The 20,252-nt window shown below is 38.3% G+C and overlaps 1 protein-coding gene across 2 annotated transcripts in view; it reads left to right on the forward strand.

Moving 5' to 3' along the window:
• The window catches only part of GRM7 (glutamate metabotropic receptor 7), a 913,283-nt gene that overhangs the window by 732,634 nt on the left and 160,397 nt on the right, over positions 1-20,252 (forward strand). For both annotated transcript variants that reach the window (XM_059390206.1, XM_059390207.1), the window contains exon 8: positions 6,915-7,850. In XM_059390206.1, coding sequence (XP_059246189.1) covers positions 6,915-7,850 — 936 coding nt within the window. The remainder of the gene's footprint in view (positions 1-6,914; positions 7,851-20,252) is intronic.

The following is a 20,252-nucleotide window of genomic DNA, read 5'->3' on the forward strand; positions in this document are numbered from 1 at the left end:
AAAGAAAGAAAGAAAGAAAGAAAGAAAGAAAGAAAGAAAGAAAGAAAGAAAGAAAGAAAGAAAGAGAAGAAAAATGCTGTTGGAAAAATGTCACCCACAGACTTGCTGAGTGTAAGGTTGCCACAAGCTTTCAATTTGAAAAGTACAATACCTGCTAAGGGCCATAAAAGGAAGAATAATAAATCAAGGTATGCCTGTATTTAATATATAGTTTGTTATATGAAATAATTAATTCTTAAATAATTTCAAGAGGTAAAACCTACATAAGTTGTTGGTAACTTAAATATGGGGAGCCAAAGGGAAGGAAAGATGTGACAGATGACAAAACTTGTGGTGTATAGGTGGATAAGGTTGCCATGTGTGAGGGCTTTGTCCTTCTGTTTTCTTCGGATCTGAATCAGTCAATATTTTCTACAAAGGACCAGAAAGTAAATAGTTGAGGCTTTGTGGCCCATGCATCCACAGCTACTCAGCTTCTGCGGCTGTAACATAAAATTGGCCTGAGACAAAACTTAAATGAACAAGTGCCATGATGTTCTGATCCAGCCACTATTTGCAAAACAGGCAGTCAGCAAGATTCAGTCCATCAGCAGTAGGTTGCCAGTCCCTGAGCAGATCATGACTTTAGTTTTGTTTGTTTGTTTGTTTGTTTTTAAGATTATTTATTTATTTGTGTGTGAGGAGAGAGAGCATGAGAGAGCACAAGCAGGGAGAGCAGCAGAGGGAAAGAGAGAAGCAGGATCCCCATTGAGCAAGGAGCCTGATGTGGGACAATCCCAGCATGACCTGAGCCAAAGGCAGATGCCTAGCTAACTGAGACATCGAGGCGTCCCTCATGACTTTAGAATTGGAGCTAATTTTGAGGCAGCCACATGCATACGTTCACATTATTAATTATTGTTAAATCGTGCTGTTAAGAAAAGTGCTTACAAAAGTATTCGGTAATTAGAACAAGATGAAATATCTATCTTTGATTGGTAAGCATCTTTTAGGGAGTTGTGTCCCCAGAGGAAGAGTATGTAAATGGTCATCTGTAGTTAGCATGTACATTTTAAGGAGATGGCTCCTCCAGTGACAGCATGGTTTTAGAAAGTGACAGCTAGCTAGTGTCAGCAGATGTGCATTGTTTGGCTCTCAAAGTACATGATATCTTTTGAAAGGCATCAACCTTATAAAAAATCAGAAGGTTCACATGAGGCTGTTGGGGGGTGGGAAAAGGAAGTGCTGAAACCAAGTATAGTCATTCCTTTTAGTTAGAGGTACAGAGAAGTGGCATTAAACAATGAGAACCTAGATTGACTTGAGGAGCAAACCGTTCAATTAATTTGGGAAGTTTTAATTATATGCATTTAAAAATAAGAACCCACCCCATTGCTTTGTATTCAAGGGAAATGCAGGCATTGAAACTGTGAATGTAGATCCTTTAGACTGAACTTTTATGAAGTCTGTTCTTGATGTATAATTTAACACTTATTTATAAGTATGCAGAATTGTATTTTGTTCCTTTAGACTTGGTTGTTTTAGGGGCAAAATTGAATTACTCCTATCCATGTCACTTATTTATTTCATATGTTCTGCTGCTATAGGCATTTTAAGTTGTTTGGCCAATGACATTATGAAATGTAAGTCTGGAGACTTTACTGACTATTCAAATCTATAATTTCATTACAACTTCATACTTTCCCATTAAATTATAACAGAGTATCACTGAGCATTTCCTGTCACCCATTCAGACTTTTAATGAGATACTGCATCATAAGTCCAGGGAAGTACATCTCTGTGATCAGTAGCTTCTTTAAAAAATGCAAAGATTTTCTTTGTAACCCCAGCTCCTTAAGAGAGTATAATTCAGTAGTTTCCAAACCTGTCTACATTTCACCTAAGGAGCTTTAAAACACACTGATGCCTATTTGAAAATTTTAGAGGATCCCCAATGAATACATGTGCAGGCAAGTTTGGGAACCACTGGCTTAATTTAAACTAAAGGCTATACCAGCATCAGTTTATCTACATCTTGGATCTCCAGGGGCTTCGTGGTGAGATTAAGCTCTGGGTTCCTCCATGAATGCCCAGGGTCTACCATAGTAAAAAGCCATTTCTAGCATTCTTCCTAGAGTACATTGAAAAAAAAAAAAAAGTGATTCTTACAATTAAAGTTTGAAGAGGTAGAATCTGAATTAGTAAGTGTTTTTATTATAAAATAGCAGCCCTGAAATTCTGTCTCATAGTCTAGTCATGCTGCCTAAGGCTTAAAAATAGATGCTCAGTCTTATAAAAGAAAGGAAGAAAGAAAAAAAGAAAGAAAATAAAAAGGAAGTCATTGAGTGCTGCTACAGAATTCCTTGTGAAGCTCTTGGTGGCCCCTCCACCTTGCCCACTCCACCCTCTCCACCTAGAACGAAAATCTAGCTCTTTTGTAGTATCAAAAATTCAACATTCCTTTGCATGTTTCCTAAAAAAAGCCTTTTTCATAAATTAGACAGAACAAATGTATTTTAATGAACAAATGGTATTTTAATAAGAAAGCTCTTTTTAAATTAGTTCATTCTATTAGGGTTTTAATAAGTAAGAAAATAATATTGTAGAGAATTATGCAATAAAAGCCCCAGCCAGCTTGGTCTACAGAGTAAGCTTTGGAAACATGCAAATGGAATTTCACTAAAGAAAATATCCCTGAAGTAACAACATTTTCTTTCGGATAGAAAATGTCTATGTAGGGAAAAGAGCAGATCTCTCCTAGATAAAAATGATACACCAAACAGTGTTTATAAAAATTCTATCTCTGTTTGAGTTCTGCATTTGGCAGTAAGACAGCAACTAATTTGTTTTATTTTAAAATTCCAGTGATTATAAGGTCTGCACATTCCCTGTGGAGCAGCTAACTCTCTACTAGAGCCAGACCCCAATCTTTGCTAGTCACATGTGTTAGAGAACTTTAGCTGACAGGTGTTTTTCCTTGTTTCTCTCTGAGCCAGAAGCAATGGAGTCACAGCTTGTGGTCAGAGTCTAGGGTTGTACCACTTTTTTTAGGAGCATCCCCCAGAGACAAGCAAGACACATGTGTCTGATCATATGTGCTTTGAAAATCCGTTTTCCTTCTGGGGCTATCTACTCTCCCTGTTGGAATTTGAATTATTGGCTAATTGCCTACAGTCAGAAGGTCTTCACATACCAGATGCTGAAGTAAGAAAAAGTGTATTTGTTACAATGTTTCATTGCAAGTAGTAGACTATCGGGGAAATATTGGTCATCAACTATCTATCCATATAATACGTGTGCCACACATGGTGTTAATTGATAGTTCTGTCAATAAGGGTCTCTTCTCTTGCTAACAGCTAGGATTTCAACATCTCTTTCCCATGAGCCAGCTACTGAGCAGATCCAGTATCCAATACCCATACACACTGGCATCCAGAAGAAAATGCATTCTTACAGAGAATTTAGAACTGTATCTTTTAAAGAAAATAGTAGTTAACATCCTAGCCCTTTTTTTCTAATCTTTCAGCATCTTAACTTTTGCTTTCCAAGTATGCCTAACTGAAACATGGTTTTGTTGCAGCATTCAAAATGAAATTGAAATTTGCATTCCTACTACCCTCTGGCAAAGTAAATTGACATTATACTTCAGTTGTCATAGTCCTAAATGATTATTCTCCCTTCAATAAGTACCTATGGGCATTTGCAGCTGACTCTTTCTTCTTACAAAACAAGCCACTGAGGTTGTGTGATTGGGTATAAATACACACAAATCAAATGTATCACTTTAAAAAAAATTCTCACTTACTAGAACTTTTAAAGGTTAGTTGGTGACTTCATTGAACACAGTATATTTTCAATAATGATTTTTGTTGGCAAAGCAAGTAAATTAGACTTTTGTTCATTTGGTGCAAAAGGCAACTTTATTGCTGTAATGTATACAATTAAACTCAGTTGAGATGTACTTTAAATGAAAATTGAAAACAAATTAAGTAATCAGTCAACGAAATGTTTGTAGTTACAGCTCTTGTATATATTTGTATAAGTTAAGGGGGAAACAAATGCAATTCAGCATTGCTGGGCATTTTATTTTATTCCAAGTGGGGAAAAATAGTGCGCTAGCAACATTTAAAATTGGCTATAAAATATTACAGATAATGATAATTTGTTTTTATATTTGTATAAGCCCTACTTCTATTCCCATAGATCAAGTGTAATCATATGGTGTATTACTATCTACTAGTGTTAGAATCAGGCAATCTCAAGTTTAGCTAATGAAATTTATTTATAGAGGGTTTTTTTAGTTTTGTTTTTATTTTGTTTTGTTTTGTTTGTTTTTGCTTAATCTTTCTTATTAAACACGAGTAAGACCTTTTAATTTAACATTTGGGAACATTTGTATTAATGTTAGCAGTTTTTTAGATTCCAACTTACTGCAATTTGACATTTGTAAAGTTAATGCATATCTCTTTCTCTCTTATTACAAATTATTTCCTTAATTTTATGACTTTGGGATGGTTGCCAGTGACTTACTGCCTCAAAAATGATGGAGAAAGAGATGATTATGTTTAATATTTAGTAAGATTTATTAGTGCTGACTTGGGCTTTGCATTCAGGCAAATGAGTTCACACGAGTCATCTGAAGATTCTTGGGTCTCTGCTTACAGTTTAAATTCAGCCATAGATGGTTATGGTATTTTATGATATTTTATGAAATATTTTATATTTCATGAAATATTTTATGAAATTTATCCATGAGCTGTTTTTTTCATAGTTACCTGCATTTGATTTAGATTGTGAATATAGTTCTCATTCAAGTTTTGATGGAAGTATCATATCCTGCTATATATATATTACATCCTGTTTTAATATGACACTAAACTCCTAAGAACAATGAATTCATTTTTCCCCCTTATCTCTTAAAATTATGCATTTTTTAAGAGCCTCAGGTTTTCCAGTATTGTCCTAACCTATTTTTTGGCCCAACTGTATTAAAAAGTTATGGGAATATCAGTTAAATTTGGTCGTTGGAATTTATTCTGTAAATTAATTTGCTCACTCAGCACAGCTTTTGCAACTAGTAGATACTCAACATATTTATTTAGTACATACGTTTTTCAGGACTGTTGGTTGTGAGTAACAGAAAAGCCACTTAACATGTTTCAGCATAGCAGAATTTACTGGCTTGCATAGGGATGAGGTCTAGGGAATCATGGCATGGCTACATCAAGTAACTCAAACAGTCTAATCAGTAATTTTTCTATTCTCTTTCTCTTTTTCAGTAATCCTTCCCTTTGCATTGACTTCTTTCTCTTATAAACTCCTTCCTTCTTAAAACCATGAGTACAGGTATCATTACATCCTAGAAACTGCCAGTCCAACAAAAAAATACATATTTTTTTATTTATCTTAGCAAAAGTAAAATTAAATTCCTTTCCATTCTATAATGATCCTGTCCCTGACTTATATTCCATGGCTAGGAGGTTGGAACATATTTGCTTTTGACAAAGTGTGGTCCCTAGAGAACCGCCAGCAACATCACCTAAGATTTTGTTACAAATATATACTCTCAGACCCCCTCCCATACCCAAACAATCAAAAGATCCTGCTGTGGAGGCCAGCCCACTGGGTGATAAAGTGTCCTCCTAGTGATCTTGAGGAATGCTTGAGCTTGAAAACCAGTGCAGTACACTAAATTGGTGAAGACTGGGTCATGGGAGCAAACTTCCCACTCCCTCCTACCCCCCGCAACAGGGCTTCCCTGTAAGTTGCATCTTACAACAAGCACATAGAAAATAGATCTGAGGAACTGATGTCAGGGAGGAGGAAGATTAGACGCTGTGCTGGCAAATGAGAGACCTCTGGTACAATGAAACTTCAACCCAGTAGTACTTTTTCTTTGTTTCTAATGGTATTATTTCTCAGAACACTGTTGACTATGAAATCCCCTCCAGAAGACCACTATTGTGATTAAGTAAATCCACATTCATCCTCCTCTAGGATATAGTTTTTAGTTTTAAATTTCATCTCCAAATAGGTACATGACCAATATTGAAGGATTTCCAGGGGATGCCTGGGTGGCTCAGTCAGTGAAGCATCTGCCTTCAGCTCAGGTCATGATCCCAGGGTCCTGGGATCAAGTCCCAGATCAGGCTCGCTGATCAGCCTGGAGCCTGCTTCTCCTTCTCCCCCTACCTGCTGTTCCCCCTGCTTGTGCACTGTCTTTCAGTTTCTCTCCCTCTTTATCTCTGTCAAAGAAATAAATAAAATCGTTAAAAAAAAATTTCTAGACCAAAGTTGTTGTTTTTTTTTTTTTTTAAATCAAATACTTCCTAATCACTTAGATATAGTCAACTACCATTACAGCCTTCAGTAATGAACCTTGTTGATCCTGTGTAAACTGAATTTTCCTTGAAAATTCTCTTTGACAATGGCAGTGATGTCTACAGAATTTTAGGGAATGTGGTCAACATTGCAATATCATTCAAAATAATTTTAAAACATTTTTTTTAAAGCAGCTAATAATGGACATGTGTGTAACTTTTTGCATTACTGAAGATTTTTATTGTGCTTTATCACAAGACTCCTCTGGGCATTTGTTGAAGAGCCCAAGGTCTTTTTACTTATTTTTATTTTTAGCATATTCTTATTTGGCAGGTCTAGGGTAGGAACAGGGGATTTGTACTTTTAATAGTTTCCACAGGGAATTCTTAGAATCAGGCAGGTTTGGCACACTCCATAGTGGTGAGAAGTAAGGATCCCGGGGTGGAATAGTTGGGGTCAAATCTTAGTTGTAGTTCATACTGACTGTGGGGGCGGGGGGAGTAGTCCCTTAATGTTGTCAAGTCTCAAATGCTTCTGCTATCACTTATATTCCATTCTTTTCCTTTTCTCTGAACTAATCCGCCAGTTACACCTTCTCATTTCTTATGCTGCAGATAGAGGACATGCAGTGGGGTAAAGGAGTCCGGGAGATCCCCCCCTCAGTGTGCACACTGCCATGCAAGCCTGGGCAAAGAAAGAAGACACAGAAGGGAACTCCATGCTGCTGGACCTGTGAGCCTTGCGACGGCTACCAGTACCAGTTTGATGAGATGACATGCCAACATTGCCCCTACGACCAGAGGCCCAATGAAAACCGAACTGGCTGCCAGGATATCCCCATCATCAAACTAGAATGGCATTCCCCCTGGGCTGTAATCCCTGTCTTCCTAGCAATGTTGGGAATCATTGCCACCATCTTTGTCATGGCCACTTTCATCCGCTACAATGACACGCCCATTGTCCGGGCATCTGGGCGGGAACTGAGCTACGTTTTGTTGACTGGCATCTTTCTTTGCTACATTATCACTTTCCTGATGATAGCCAAACCCGATGTGGCAGTGTGTTCTTTCCGGAGAGTTTTCTTGGGCTTGGGTATGTGCATCAGTTATGCAGCCCTCTTGACAAAAACCAATCGGATTTATCGCATATTTGAGCAGGGCAAGAAATCAGTTACAGCTCCCAGACTCATAAGCCCGACATCACAGCTGGCCATCACTTCCAGTTTAATATCAGTTCAGCTTCTAGGTGTTTTCATTTGGTTTGGTGTTGACCCACCCAACATCATCATAGACTATGATGAACATAAGACAATGAACCCTGAGCAGGCCAGGGGAGTTCTCAAATGTGACATTACAGATCTCCAAATCATTTGCTCCTTGGGATATAGCATTCTTCTCATGGTCACATGTACTGTGTATGCCATCAAGACTCGGGGTGTCCCAGAGAATTTTAATGAAGCCAAACCCATTGGATTCACTATGTACACGACATGTATAGTGTGGCTTGCCTTCATTCCCATTTTTTTTGGCACTGCACAGTCAGCGGAAAAGGTAAGTGAAAATGCACATCACCCTGTTCATTTCAGAATATGCTTGTTTTTGTAAATACTGGAACCAAATTGATTATATAGAATGAGAACTTTTATATCCTGAATTACTAAGCATCAATTCTATAGAAATCTAAAAACTGCAGGGAATTGTGCCATGTTTATTTCACTGGAAACCAACCAAAGGTAAATTTTTTATGTTAATTGATGATAGAACTACTCATCATAGCGAGAGATTATCCAGTATAAAATTGTGTGATCTGTCCAAATTAAACCTTCCAATGCATTTGTTACACCCCTCTGTTTAGGATAAAATAAAAAGGCCACAGTCCTTCATTAGGATAGGGATGGTGATTACTAGCTCCCTCTCTCTCTTAGTGACCATCTAGGCTGTCACTGTGGATTGGATCTAGTGTGTGAGCAACACCATGTATGAGTTGTCCATTTGAATATTTTCCATTTGCATATCACATATATATGTATGTGTATAATAGATGAATATAGGGAAGTTTTGGTTATCATTCCACCCTCAGCTCCCTAAAACTAGATATACATTAATCGCATCAAATGATTCAGAGAGTTACCAGAGATTCAACTTTCTAGCAATGGGAGGGACAGTATGTAGTAGAGCAAGTGTCGTCAAGTGATGGAAGTTCAGAATTAGTGAGCCTTAATGTGTTGTCCCAGATATAGTTAGTATACATATTCTCCACATAGAGTTATGCATTTGTATGAATCTGTAAGTTAGGCAGCCCTAATGTGTTGAATCCTAAAGCTATGAATGCATGTCTAGCTGTGGATTTGACAGGCATGCAAATTAGGCAAAACTAAAGCGTTGATTCTAGATGAGATTCATACACATCTGACTTTTATACTCACCTGGATATGGTTTTGTAGATATGCAAATTAGGCAGTTTTAATTTGTTGGTCTTAATAAGATGCATTGTCCTTCATTCAGTGAAGTCAGCTTTGGCAGGGCAGTACAACTGAAACCAGAACCAAGACCTAGAGCCCTAACTGGTGTGCTGTATCAGAGAGAGTACACTTATGGCTTGGTTAGAAGTTAGAACACAGGGAGTCTAGCCTGATTCCATGTTACTTTGGAGAAGTCCATAAAACATTCAAGGACTTAGTGCCCTGCATGAAGAAAGCAAGGACTGAAGTAGGTATCTCTACAAATTCACTAATCTGTGCCTCTAGGAATTAGTCGAATCTGAATTTTTCTTTGTTACTTAGATTCTCATAGAATCCTATAATTAATGACATTTGGTGTTCCACCAGAGGAGATATATTTCACCTAAACTGTTTGATTCAGAAGATATCAGTTTGGACTGTGTGGGTTTGGGGGTCTTGTTTGTTTCTTTTTTTCTTTTTTTGTTTAAATGCATATGTTATAAAACCACAAAGAATTCTGCAACCAAAGACAGTGAGTGGTTCCAGATATGGTTTTAGTCATAAAGTGTCTAAGAGGAAGTTCTAAAATATATGTTCAACGAGCATAGTATGTTTCCAACAGTATGTTTCAAATTCATAATGCATGTTTACTGTCTGTGAAACCAACTTGAATTGCATTTTATTACTTCCATCTATCCCTGGGCCAAGGGAATAGTAAAATATGAGTTAGGGTAGTGAAATGCAATAGAGAGAAAAGAAAAAGAATTTCCCAAATGTATGCTGGTAAGTTGATAACCATTGAACTTTTTATGGGAAATGATGTGTATCATCGAAGCCTATGAAGATAATAATTTTTTTTTTATTAAAACAAACACAATTGCTTATGTAACAGGCTACAAACATTAAATCCTTTTCTTATAAATTTATTCTTGGGGAATGCAAAAGACAGGAACATCTGCAGCTGTCTTAAAGATGGGCCTTGGTGTAATGTTATTTGACACCACAAGGGTCTACCATTTCATTTGTCATTTCTAGTCATGACTATGAATCTTTTCAGTAAGGTTAAGTGTATAATTGACTTGCTTAAAAACCTGAAAATGATACCAGGTTTCAGGAATTGAATTCAGTGATTCCACTTGTTCTACAAGGCCTTGAGCTGTTAGAACTGAACCGCAAGAAAAATTAAGCTGTCTTTAAGTAGTGTGCTTGATATCCTAGATTGAGAAGAAATGTATTTTTTCTTCATATATTCTCAGTAGGTTATGATGTTTTATGTGGTTGATTGGCACAATTAAAGGTACTAAATTGCCAAATGGGAACAGTAAATTTTATATGGAAATTCACACATCTTAAAGATAGGCATATGGCTACAGAAGCATGAGTGTTAAGTTAAAAATAGTTTTTGTACATGAAACCATGGAATTTAAATTATGGAAAGTGGCAAATTGCCAAATGCAACAGAGATAACAGAAAAAGGCATCATTGCTAAGCTAGCAATATTCAGAATCACAGCCCTTACATTTTTGTTTAGATCAAGCAATTTGAGTGTTTTAAGTGGAAAAATTCCATTGTAAGAGGAAAAAAAAAAAGATTAGGCAGTGAGTTCAGTAATAACTATTTACTGTCTTAGGAAATTGAGTTCCATTCTGATTATGCTAGGGATATCTTTGTGAAAGTTCTTACCACTTGAGTTTGTTAGCACAGCATAAAGGATGAGAAATGTTTGTTTTGTTGTGAAACATCAACCCTCAGTATATTTTTGCTTTTGTGAAGGATGCAGGAGATTACAGTTATCTTGTTTTATTGTTGCTAATTCTGTGATTTTTAGAATGGGGATCATGCAACATGGTCAGGGATGGAAGAGGTAAACTTTAGCCATAAGAGAACAATCCTTGATTTTAGGAATTCTATTTAGATGACTGAAATGATTCAAGGAAACACTGCAAATAGTTGAGTAATAGCAAGGTTGGAGTTAGCTGGTCTAGTGAAGTGTGGTAATGTCCCATGGCTATATACCAGTAAGAGCTGTTAGAGGACTAGATTACTTTCCAAGAACACAAAGGCTTGGTTTGTGGCTTATCTATCTTTTTTGCATGCAACCTGGAAAAGAGCATGCTTCAGGTAGGAAGGACATAAGCTACCTTTCCAAGATCTGAGAAACCCTGAAGATACTATGATTATCCAGATTTTTTTAGCCAGTTGTTGTCAGAACTTCCTAGGTAAACCAGTGTATCATTATTTTTTTTTTTTTTTTACACATGGATGAGGAGACAAGCTCTACATCACTTAGCTCTGCAAAGACAAAGTAAAGACAAAGTAGACCTTGATATAACATGAGAGGAGTTGGAGGGTCCCAGTGGTCTTCCCATCTGTATGTATGTTTGTTTAGGTAGGAGGTTGATGAGAACAGGAGAAAGTAAAGGATTGAGGCATTTTCTGCTCAGAGGAAAATATGAAAAAAGAGTAGTTGCATACAGGAAGGAGTGTGTGTCTTCTATAATGCCACCCACAGGCCATTCTTCTGCACACAGCTGAATAGAACAGCATGGATTACAACACTTAAATAATCAAATTCTTTGTTTTTTACTGCATTATTTCACTAGATGACAGACATAAGGTTACTATTAGCAATCTCTGAACCAGCTCAGGGTTCTTAACCCGATGGTTCTCAAACTTGTGTCTCTGATAATCACCATTGGAACTTGTTTTTAGAAATATTCTGTATCTGCTCCTCCTGACTGGTTCAATAGGGCAATAGGATGGCCATAGAATGCTGGATTTTGTAACAAGCATGCTGGAAGTTTATCAGTGCAAACCAAGCATGCTTCTTAAAACTACCTGAGCGTTTTCTTCCTAATCTACAAAATGTGTCATTTAAATATTTCCTGATCTCTAGTTTTAGAGCCTTTAGGAACATATTAACTCTCATCTCAAGCAACTAGGAAATCCAGACATCAAGGAACCAGGAGGTAAGAAAGACATTATTCACAAAGACAAAGCCTAGGCTCAGAAGGTCTGAATGAAGTGTTAACTCCAAGGTTGTAGCCAGAGACCTTACAAGGCAGGACCAAGGCATTGGCCCTGCAACCAGAGGTAGCAAGAAGACAGGAAGAATATGTCCCGGGAGTATTTCTAGAGGGGTTTGGACTATAAACCAATATTTTGATCATCCACATGTAGCAGATAGCTCCCCAGAATTTGAACAAAAAGCAGACCAACCTAGGACTGATATTAGGGATCAGAAATATTTGTCAATTAAGTAAACATTTCCTAATCCATGCCCTACGCAGACACTGATAATCAATTACAGTGAGCTTCCCTTGAACCAAGGTGCAGTTTTAAAAAAATCCTTATCAACACAGTCTTTAGGAGGCCACTACCAATAAGTCAGAACTAGAAGAAATCTGAAATCCATGTGTCATTTCTGATTAATACTGGCCACTGACAAATGACCTTTGATATCTCTTCCCATTCAGCTTTGCTGTCCTTATGCAAAAGCCATTGGGTGGCTTTCATTAAAATTAATCTGGTTAAGTATAAACAATAGGGAAATGGGAGTGTGCTTAAATTAGTCTTTATTTTGTCTCTGATTACGCATCTCTTCTAAATTTTCACAATGCCAGGCGCCTGGGTGGCTCAGTGGGTTAAGCCTCTGCCTTCGGCTCAGGTCATGATCCCAGGGCCTGGGATCGAGTCCCGCATGGGGCTCTCTGCTCATCAGGGAGCCTGCTTCTCCTCATCTCTCTCTCTGTCTGTCTCTCTGCCTATTTGTGATCTCTCTGTCAAATAAATAAATAAAATCTTTTAAAAAAATAAATAAATAAATGAATGAATTTTCACAATGCCATACAGAAAGGGGCAGTCCTAGCTCTCTTTGGGAATAGTATTTTCTTTATTTCTTTTTTTTTTTTTTAAGTTTTACTGTGTTATATTAATCCCTATTCAATACATCATTATTTTTTTTTTATTTTTTATTTTTTATAAACATATATTTTTATCCCCAGGGGTACAGGTCTGTGAATCACCAGGTTTACACACTTCACAGCACTCACCAAAGCACATACCCTCCCCTATGTCCATAATCCCACCCCCTTCTCCCAAACCCCCTCCCCCCAGGAACCCTCAGTTTGTTTTGTGAGATTAAGAGTCACTTATGGTTTGTCTCCCTCCCAATCCCATCTTGTTTCATTTATTCTTCTCGTACCCACTTAAGCCCCCATGTTGCATCACCACTTCCTCATATCAGGGAGATCATATGATAGTTGTCCTTCTCTGCTTGACTTATTTCGCTAATCATGATACGCTCTAGTTCCATCCATGTTGTCGCAAATGGCAAGATTTCATTTCTTTTGATGGCTGCATAGTATTCCATTGTGTATATGTACCACATCTTCTTGATCCATTCATCTGTTGATGGACATCTAGGTTCTTTCCATAGTTTGGCTGTTGTGGACATTGCTGCTATAAGCATTCGGGTGCACGTGCCCCTTTGGATCACTAGTTTTTAATGCGGTGTTCCAAGATTTATTGTTATGGGAGTAATATTTTCAAACCAACTTTGAAAACTGTGAGGCATCCTGTAGTTGTCACACAAGGAATGCAGGACGGGCACCCAGAAACAGGAACTCCACTCCTGCTTCATGGAAAAATGACAAGTGGACTGAAGTTAGCAGGCAGAGGAAGCACTATGATAGCCCAGTGAGAAATTACATCCACTGTCAAAAAGTATGGGACGGCAATCTCACCACATGGCACGGAGACTGAAGACAGATGACGCTTAATGCAGCTTTGACTCTTGCAAATATGGGGGTATAAGAATAAAACTTAATAGAACCGCATTTTATGGGAAAACTTTAAAACGGGGTGAACCCCAACATTTCATTCCCAAATTGAACTATTGGCAAGAATCTCATCTTTTCAAAGTGACGGACCAAGTTAATTTTAAATACTAGAACTAGTAAACTGAAATACCTGCTTTCCTTTCTCAGGCTGATATTTTCCCTCATGCTTATGTTGAATTATGCAGGGTCTTCCCTCAGATGCAATCCACCCCTCCTCCCCCCAGCCACCCTTTGATTTTGGAGGCCTGGGCTCTGTAAAAGAGTTAATGATGTAGTGAAGAGCAGCGAATCCAAATTTCGGAGAACTCTCTTTGGATTTATCCCTTTAAGCCAAGACAAGTTTATAAAGGTGGGAAGAACGTCAACACAGGGTATTTTGGAATGTGAATTCCAGGCACAGTACTTGAGCAAAGGTGAAGCAGCTGGAGTTAAGAAAACAAAGTCAAGTAGCTCTTGTAATAGATGGACAAAAGATGGTGCTGGTTTGAAGAAGGCCTGCGGGACTAGAAAAGATAAAGCAGGTTTGAAAGCTGCTTTGAACATTTTGAACATTAAAAGAATATGAGAACATAATATGCCTTATCTTTCTTTTTGTGTTATATGCTGCTTTGTTCCTGAAATGGAGATACGCTTAGAGATACTTTTTTCTTTTTTTGAATTTTGCAAGTAGCAATTGCCCACTATTTAATTTGCCCACTAAAGGCAAGAGAAAGGACTCTCTCTCATTCGCCGTTTATAGTTGTTGCCAACAGTCTGATGACTCTCTTCTAGATACATAGATATACACATATTCATACACAAATACAAATGTCTTTTAAAACAAAAATTCTTACCTTCACCTTGCATCTAAACATAATTGAGAAAAGTGTCCCAGTGCATAGCTCAGGCTGAGGTCATTTGTATACTCATGCTGTGATGGGCAAGCATACTGGTGGCTGAGGTCTTGCTTCTGTTGTTCAGTTTTGTCCGTTCAAATCCATAACAGAAGCATATGGAACCATCTCCTTTCCGCTTCCTGCTGCGACCTTGATGATAACTGAGCTCCTCTCCAGACAGAACTTTGAAACCAGCTGTTTGCATGTCTGGTATTAGTCAATGGCTTGGGATAATGCTCTCCTGTACTCCCCTCATGATGTATCAGCTAATTTCTAGTGCCATCACTAGGATAACTGGAGTCTTCACCATCTTAGTCCCTTTCTTTAGCCAGAAGAGCTAGTTCAGCAGCTAAAATTCAAGAGCCTTTGTAAAACTGAACTGAGTGAGAATAAGGAAATAGCTTACTCTATTAAAAGAAAAGGCCCTGAACAGAGGTTTGAACAGAGAGGTGCTCAGGAAAGAGAAATTGCTGCTAAAACGAAATACTCAGCAAGTCTTGAACCAGTCCTCTGTGGGGTGTCCCCTGAGAGTCCAAAGTGTCTTTCACTTTGAGATCTCAGCCTCCAAAGGATACAGTTCCAAGGACCCAGGCCTCCTTTATAAATAGTACCAGGACGTCAGACAAATCTGTTCTTTGGCATTTCTCTGAGCATCAAAGGCCACCTGTTATTTTCAGAAACAACTCTTCTCAAAGCATGGGAAATCATAATGGAACAGTCTGCTGGTGAGCATCAGGGGCCGCCATATCCAGGTTTGGGATCCTGAGTTACCCATAGCCCAGACCATAATACTGCTCTACTTAGTATTTTTTGCAGGTCCCAGGTACCCTGTGGTCCTAGAGGGCAATTCCTCCATACCCTGTCATGCTGTGGTGCTCTGAACCTAATCACTGTACATGGTGCGAATGTGTCACTTAACCTTTTAGGCCCTAGGTTCCTCCATCTGCCCAATGTGTATAATCATTCCTACTTCTAGGTGTGTGTAGGAGAAAATAAGATCTTTAAATTGCTTAGTACAGTTTTGTACTAAGCAAAGTACTGGTAAGGGTGCTGGTAAGGGTGTGGAACAACTGGAACTCTCACATAATGCTAGTGGGAATGTGCAAGTTAGTCAACCACTTTGGAAAACAGTTGGGACGATTCTTAAAATGTTAAGCATGCACCTTCTGTACTACTCTAGCCGTTCCTCCCGTCTCTCTACCCATGAGAAATGAACCCACATACATTTGCACATATTTTTTTTTTTTTTTGTAGATTTACTTTTAATAGTCAGAAACTGGAAACAGCCCAATGCCCATCAATAGCTGAATAGATAAGTTGTGGTCTAGCCATAGAATGGAATACTGCAGTAAAAAGCAATGGATTATTGATATGTCCAACAGCTTGGTTAAATCCTACATAATTAGGCTCACTGAAGAAATACAGACAAAAAGAATATTAGCTGTATAATTCTACTTAGAGCAAAATAGTTTTAACTTTGAAATTAATCTCCAGTGAGAGAAAGCAGATCATTTGTTTGCTGGGGATGGGTGGGGGACTGAAGAATTACAAAGGAGCACAAGGAAATTTGGAGGGTGATGTATGTGTTCACTCTCTTGATTGTAGCGGTGGGTTCACAGACACATGCATATGTTAAAGCTAATCAAATTTCTTGCTTCAAATGTGTTCAGTTTATCATACATCAGTTGCATTAAAAACTGCTTTGCCAGAAACCCTCTTCCTTCTCTCCTCCTCTTCTAGTTTCTTGAAACTTAATCTTTATAGGCATAAGAGCCTGTAAACTCTTATGCCTATAAACCTATGTGCCAGTACTGAAACTATAAACTATATCAGTAATGAAACTAGAATTGTATAAATGAGTTACAATATAAGAGCTCTTCAAATACTCTATAGCCCATGGTAAATGCTCAGTAAAGGAAAAGTGTATCCTGCCACCCCAGGGTCCCCTTAGCAAAGACTGTTTTGTAGGTTAAGGCAAGAGAGTCTGCAGGAGGTAAAATAGTCCTGTATTTGAGGAAGCTGAAAGTAGAGGAGTTAGTATGGATTAGAGGAATGTTAGAAATGAACTCTGAAGAGGCAGGGAGAGGTGAATTCTTGAAGGACCCTGTATGCTTGATTTTGTTTTTTAGTCAAGAAGGGGGAAATGTTCTGCAGTGAATTTTAGAGCAGCGATGTGTGGAACATTGTTGGATTTATGGTTTCAAAAGATTCCTCTTTGCTTATGAGTTATGGTTTGCATGATAGTTGTGATATTGTGATTTATAATAAGAAGGATATGTTTACTCTTTGTTCCACTTCTGGCACAGAACCCCTAGAACCCCTGGAATTTATGAAGAGATGAAAACAATAAAAGTATCTTTTGCTATGTTAATGAGGTGACTTTTGGACCCTACTGAAGGATAGGGACTGGTTACCAAGAGAGCCAACCATGTTATTAGAAAGTTGGAACTTTCAGTCCCACTGCCTGACCTGCAGGTTGAATGGATTGCCACTGACAAGTGACTTAATCAATAATGCCTATAATGAAGGCTTCATAAAATACCAAGAGGACAGGGTTTGGAGAGTCTCCAGGTTGATGAATGCTTTGAGATTTAGGGAAAATGCCGTGCTTCAAGAGCAGGAAATCTCTGTATCCTTTCCCCATACCTAGGCATTATGCAGCTCTCCCGTCAGGCTGTTTCTGAGTTATATCCTTTTATAAAAAAACAAACAAACAAAGAGCACCTGGGTGACTCAGTTGGTTAAATGTATGACTCTTGGTTTCAGCCCAGGTAATGTTCTCGGGTCCTGGGATCAAGCCCCATGTTAGGTTCAATGGTCAGCAAAGAGTTGGGCTGAAGATTCTCTCTCTCCGCCCCTCCCTGCACTCTGAGTGCCTGTGTGCCCTCTCTCTCTGTCTCTCTCAAATAGATAAATGGATCTTTAAAACAGACAAGCAAACCAAACAACAAAATAAACAACAAAAACCAAATAACAAAAAGAAACCAAACAACAAAAAGAAAACAAAACCAAACAACAAAAAGAAAACGAGCCAAAAACCCAGTAATGTAGTAAGTAAACAGTAAGTTTACTTAGTGCAGAACATTTTATAATTTATATGTGAAATGCTAACCTGGAGAGATAGACAGTGGTTATCAGTGATGATTTAAGTGGATTTTTCCTATATTTAGACTTTTGGTTCCATGATAGTATATAATTCAAAGAATGAGGAAGATTAAGACAAATCTCTTGAAGAAAAACATTGGATTAGAGCTGGTATCCAGCTGTCCCTACCTTTACTTCTCTTTCGGTAAAGGAGCCAAAAACCTCCCATACCAGGGAGTGTTACCTGGGATCTGAGAATTAGAATTCTGTTCCATTCGCTACTCCATAGGATGCTTGGCGGGGAGGAGACTGGGGAACACTGCCTCCACTCTATACTCTCTGTCCCCATGTAGAGAAGAACCTACAGGAGAAGACTACAACACAGTACTTGTTGATTTATATTATGAGCGTTGGTAAGAATGGCTTTGAAGAGTATATAGATTTAGAAATATTTCCTGTCCATGGTCTCCCTGGTTTTGGGTTTCCAGACTGTGTTACTGCCACTCTGGTTTCTTCCAAGGATAATAACAGGCTCTGGCTTATGAATTATAAGCATTTCCCAATGAATAAAGCTGTCCTCAACTGACTGGCACTTGGATCTTAGAATCACGGTGCCTGCCATCTGCTGTGGAGTTGTAAAATCTCAGATGGCCAAGTTTGTTCACCTGTGCCTTTTGTAGCTTTCTAGTCCAGCATAGTACCACATTTGGCTCCTAGGTCTGGCTGAATTTGGCCATAAAGCTGTTGGGAAGTCAGTGCATCAGGAATTGAGCAACATCCAAAAAAATAAAAACAACAACAAAAAATAAATAAATAAAAGAAAAAAAGAAAGAAATTAGACCTCAAAAGGACTCATGTGGAATTTCTCAACTCTCAACTCTGAACAAAACCACACTTCCCTATTCAGGTCTCATGTACATGGAGTTTTTGGGGAAGAGAAGAGTATACAAACTATCAACAGAGAAATTACAGGGAAAGTCTGAGTGTACGTTATAGCAAGGAATGTAAAGGACAAGTCAACACCACTAAATTAACAATTCCTTGAGATTCTCAAATATCCCTAACCACTTGAAGGAGGAACCTCAGTCAGGCACAATGGGTTACCAGTAAAAATGGGCAACTGAATGCCTGAAACAGGAAGTCCCGTTTTCTTTCTTATACTGCAGTCTTTTCAATTTCACTTTAAACGTTGATGTGATATGCTTTGCTGATTTATCACTTTTAGGAAGCTAAAATTGTTTCCAATGAGGCTTGATTTATATATAAGAATTCAATTGTTCACACCTGAGAGATTCTGGCCAACAACCCCAAAACCCCAGATCAGCTTGCAATGATTGGGTTTTCACATCCAAGACTAGGTATTTAAGCTGGCTGAATTTTCCAATTTGATCAAGTCCATTGTGTTTCTCTGGTAACCTTCCCAGTGCCCTGTCAAAGTGACTAGGTTGGGATACCATGGCCAAATTGCATTGTTGATGAGACAAGGGCCACTATCTGGTGCTGCACCTAAAGCCAGCTGAACTGAGTGCTTAGTTTTAACCCAGAAATAAAATAATTATGTCTTTGTTTAATGTTCCAGATCTTGAGGTGTAGAAGTATTTTGTGCATTTTCATTTTTTTAAAAAAATTTAACTGAGAGACCAAGAACCACATAGATAATTCCAATTTGCATAGTGAAATTCAATCTAATTCCTCATTGCTTTTTCCCAGAATTCTTGCTGGGTGGACAGGAGTAGGGTTAAGTGTTTTATCAGACTTTGGCACCTGTGTGTTAATTTCAAAATTGGGGCATTACCCAGTTAGAGTGTAGTGGGGAACGGGCTCAGCATCTTCAGATTTTCCACTGTTGAAAATATGGGACAAAAGCTAAAAAACAATAGACAGAGGCAAACAGCTGACAGGAAATGAACTGGCTACTGTAAGAATGCTTATGGCAGAAGAGACTCACCATCTGATGCTAGGGTTTGAGCTGTGTGGATGACTGGTAAGTGAGCTCGTTAAATTTTAGGTCCTAATAAAGAGCTTTGGGAAATGAAAGGGCCTATTGTTTCATTTTGTCATAGAAATCCAGTTTCCCACTACAGCTGTTAGGAAAGGAAAATGTGAGGGAATGATTCCTGAACAGTGATGCCAGCAATCAGTCTGCCTGACACAAAAGTGCTGGTGTCTCTAACGGGTCCTCAGGTGCCTCAAATTGAAAATTGTCTCTCTAACGTGTCTGTGTACTTCCACTCAGCTTTATGTTCCAACTGATTGCTTGGCTTATAATCAACGATCAATTTTTTGATCCAGTGCTTCCCATTGCATGGGTCTAAAAACAACGCGTTAGTAGATGCACCGAAACAGCAAATGTTCCCTGTAATAACACTATTTTTTTTTCCTTCCAGTGCCTACCACCCCTGAGCCAGATATTCTCAGAAAGAGAGTTTACAAATAGTTTGTCTTTGAGAATGGCCCTTGTTACTTAACATTGATATTTCAGGATCTGTAACAAGTCAAGCCTTGACACCCCAACAATTGGGAATCCTATCCCTCTCTTTTCTTAAAAAGAATTCCCCAGTGGCTTCCCATAGATATTAGTAGCAGTAGTAGTAGTGTGAATATTAGTATTGCCTCTTTGTCACCATGCAAATTATAGCATTTAAACTCTTCCTTAGAGTCTGTGGGATCTGGAACAAGGGTCACAAACTGGCTGGTGGGCTAAATCTAACC

The sequence above is a fragment of the Mustela nigripes genome, chromosome 2 (assembly GCF_022355385.1).
Source record: "Mustela nigripes isolate SB6536 chromosome 2, MUSNIG.SB6536, whole genome shotgun sequence".
NCBI lineage: Eukaryota > Metazoa > Chordata > Mammalia > Carnivora > Mustelidae > Mustela > Mustela nigripes.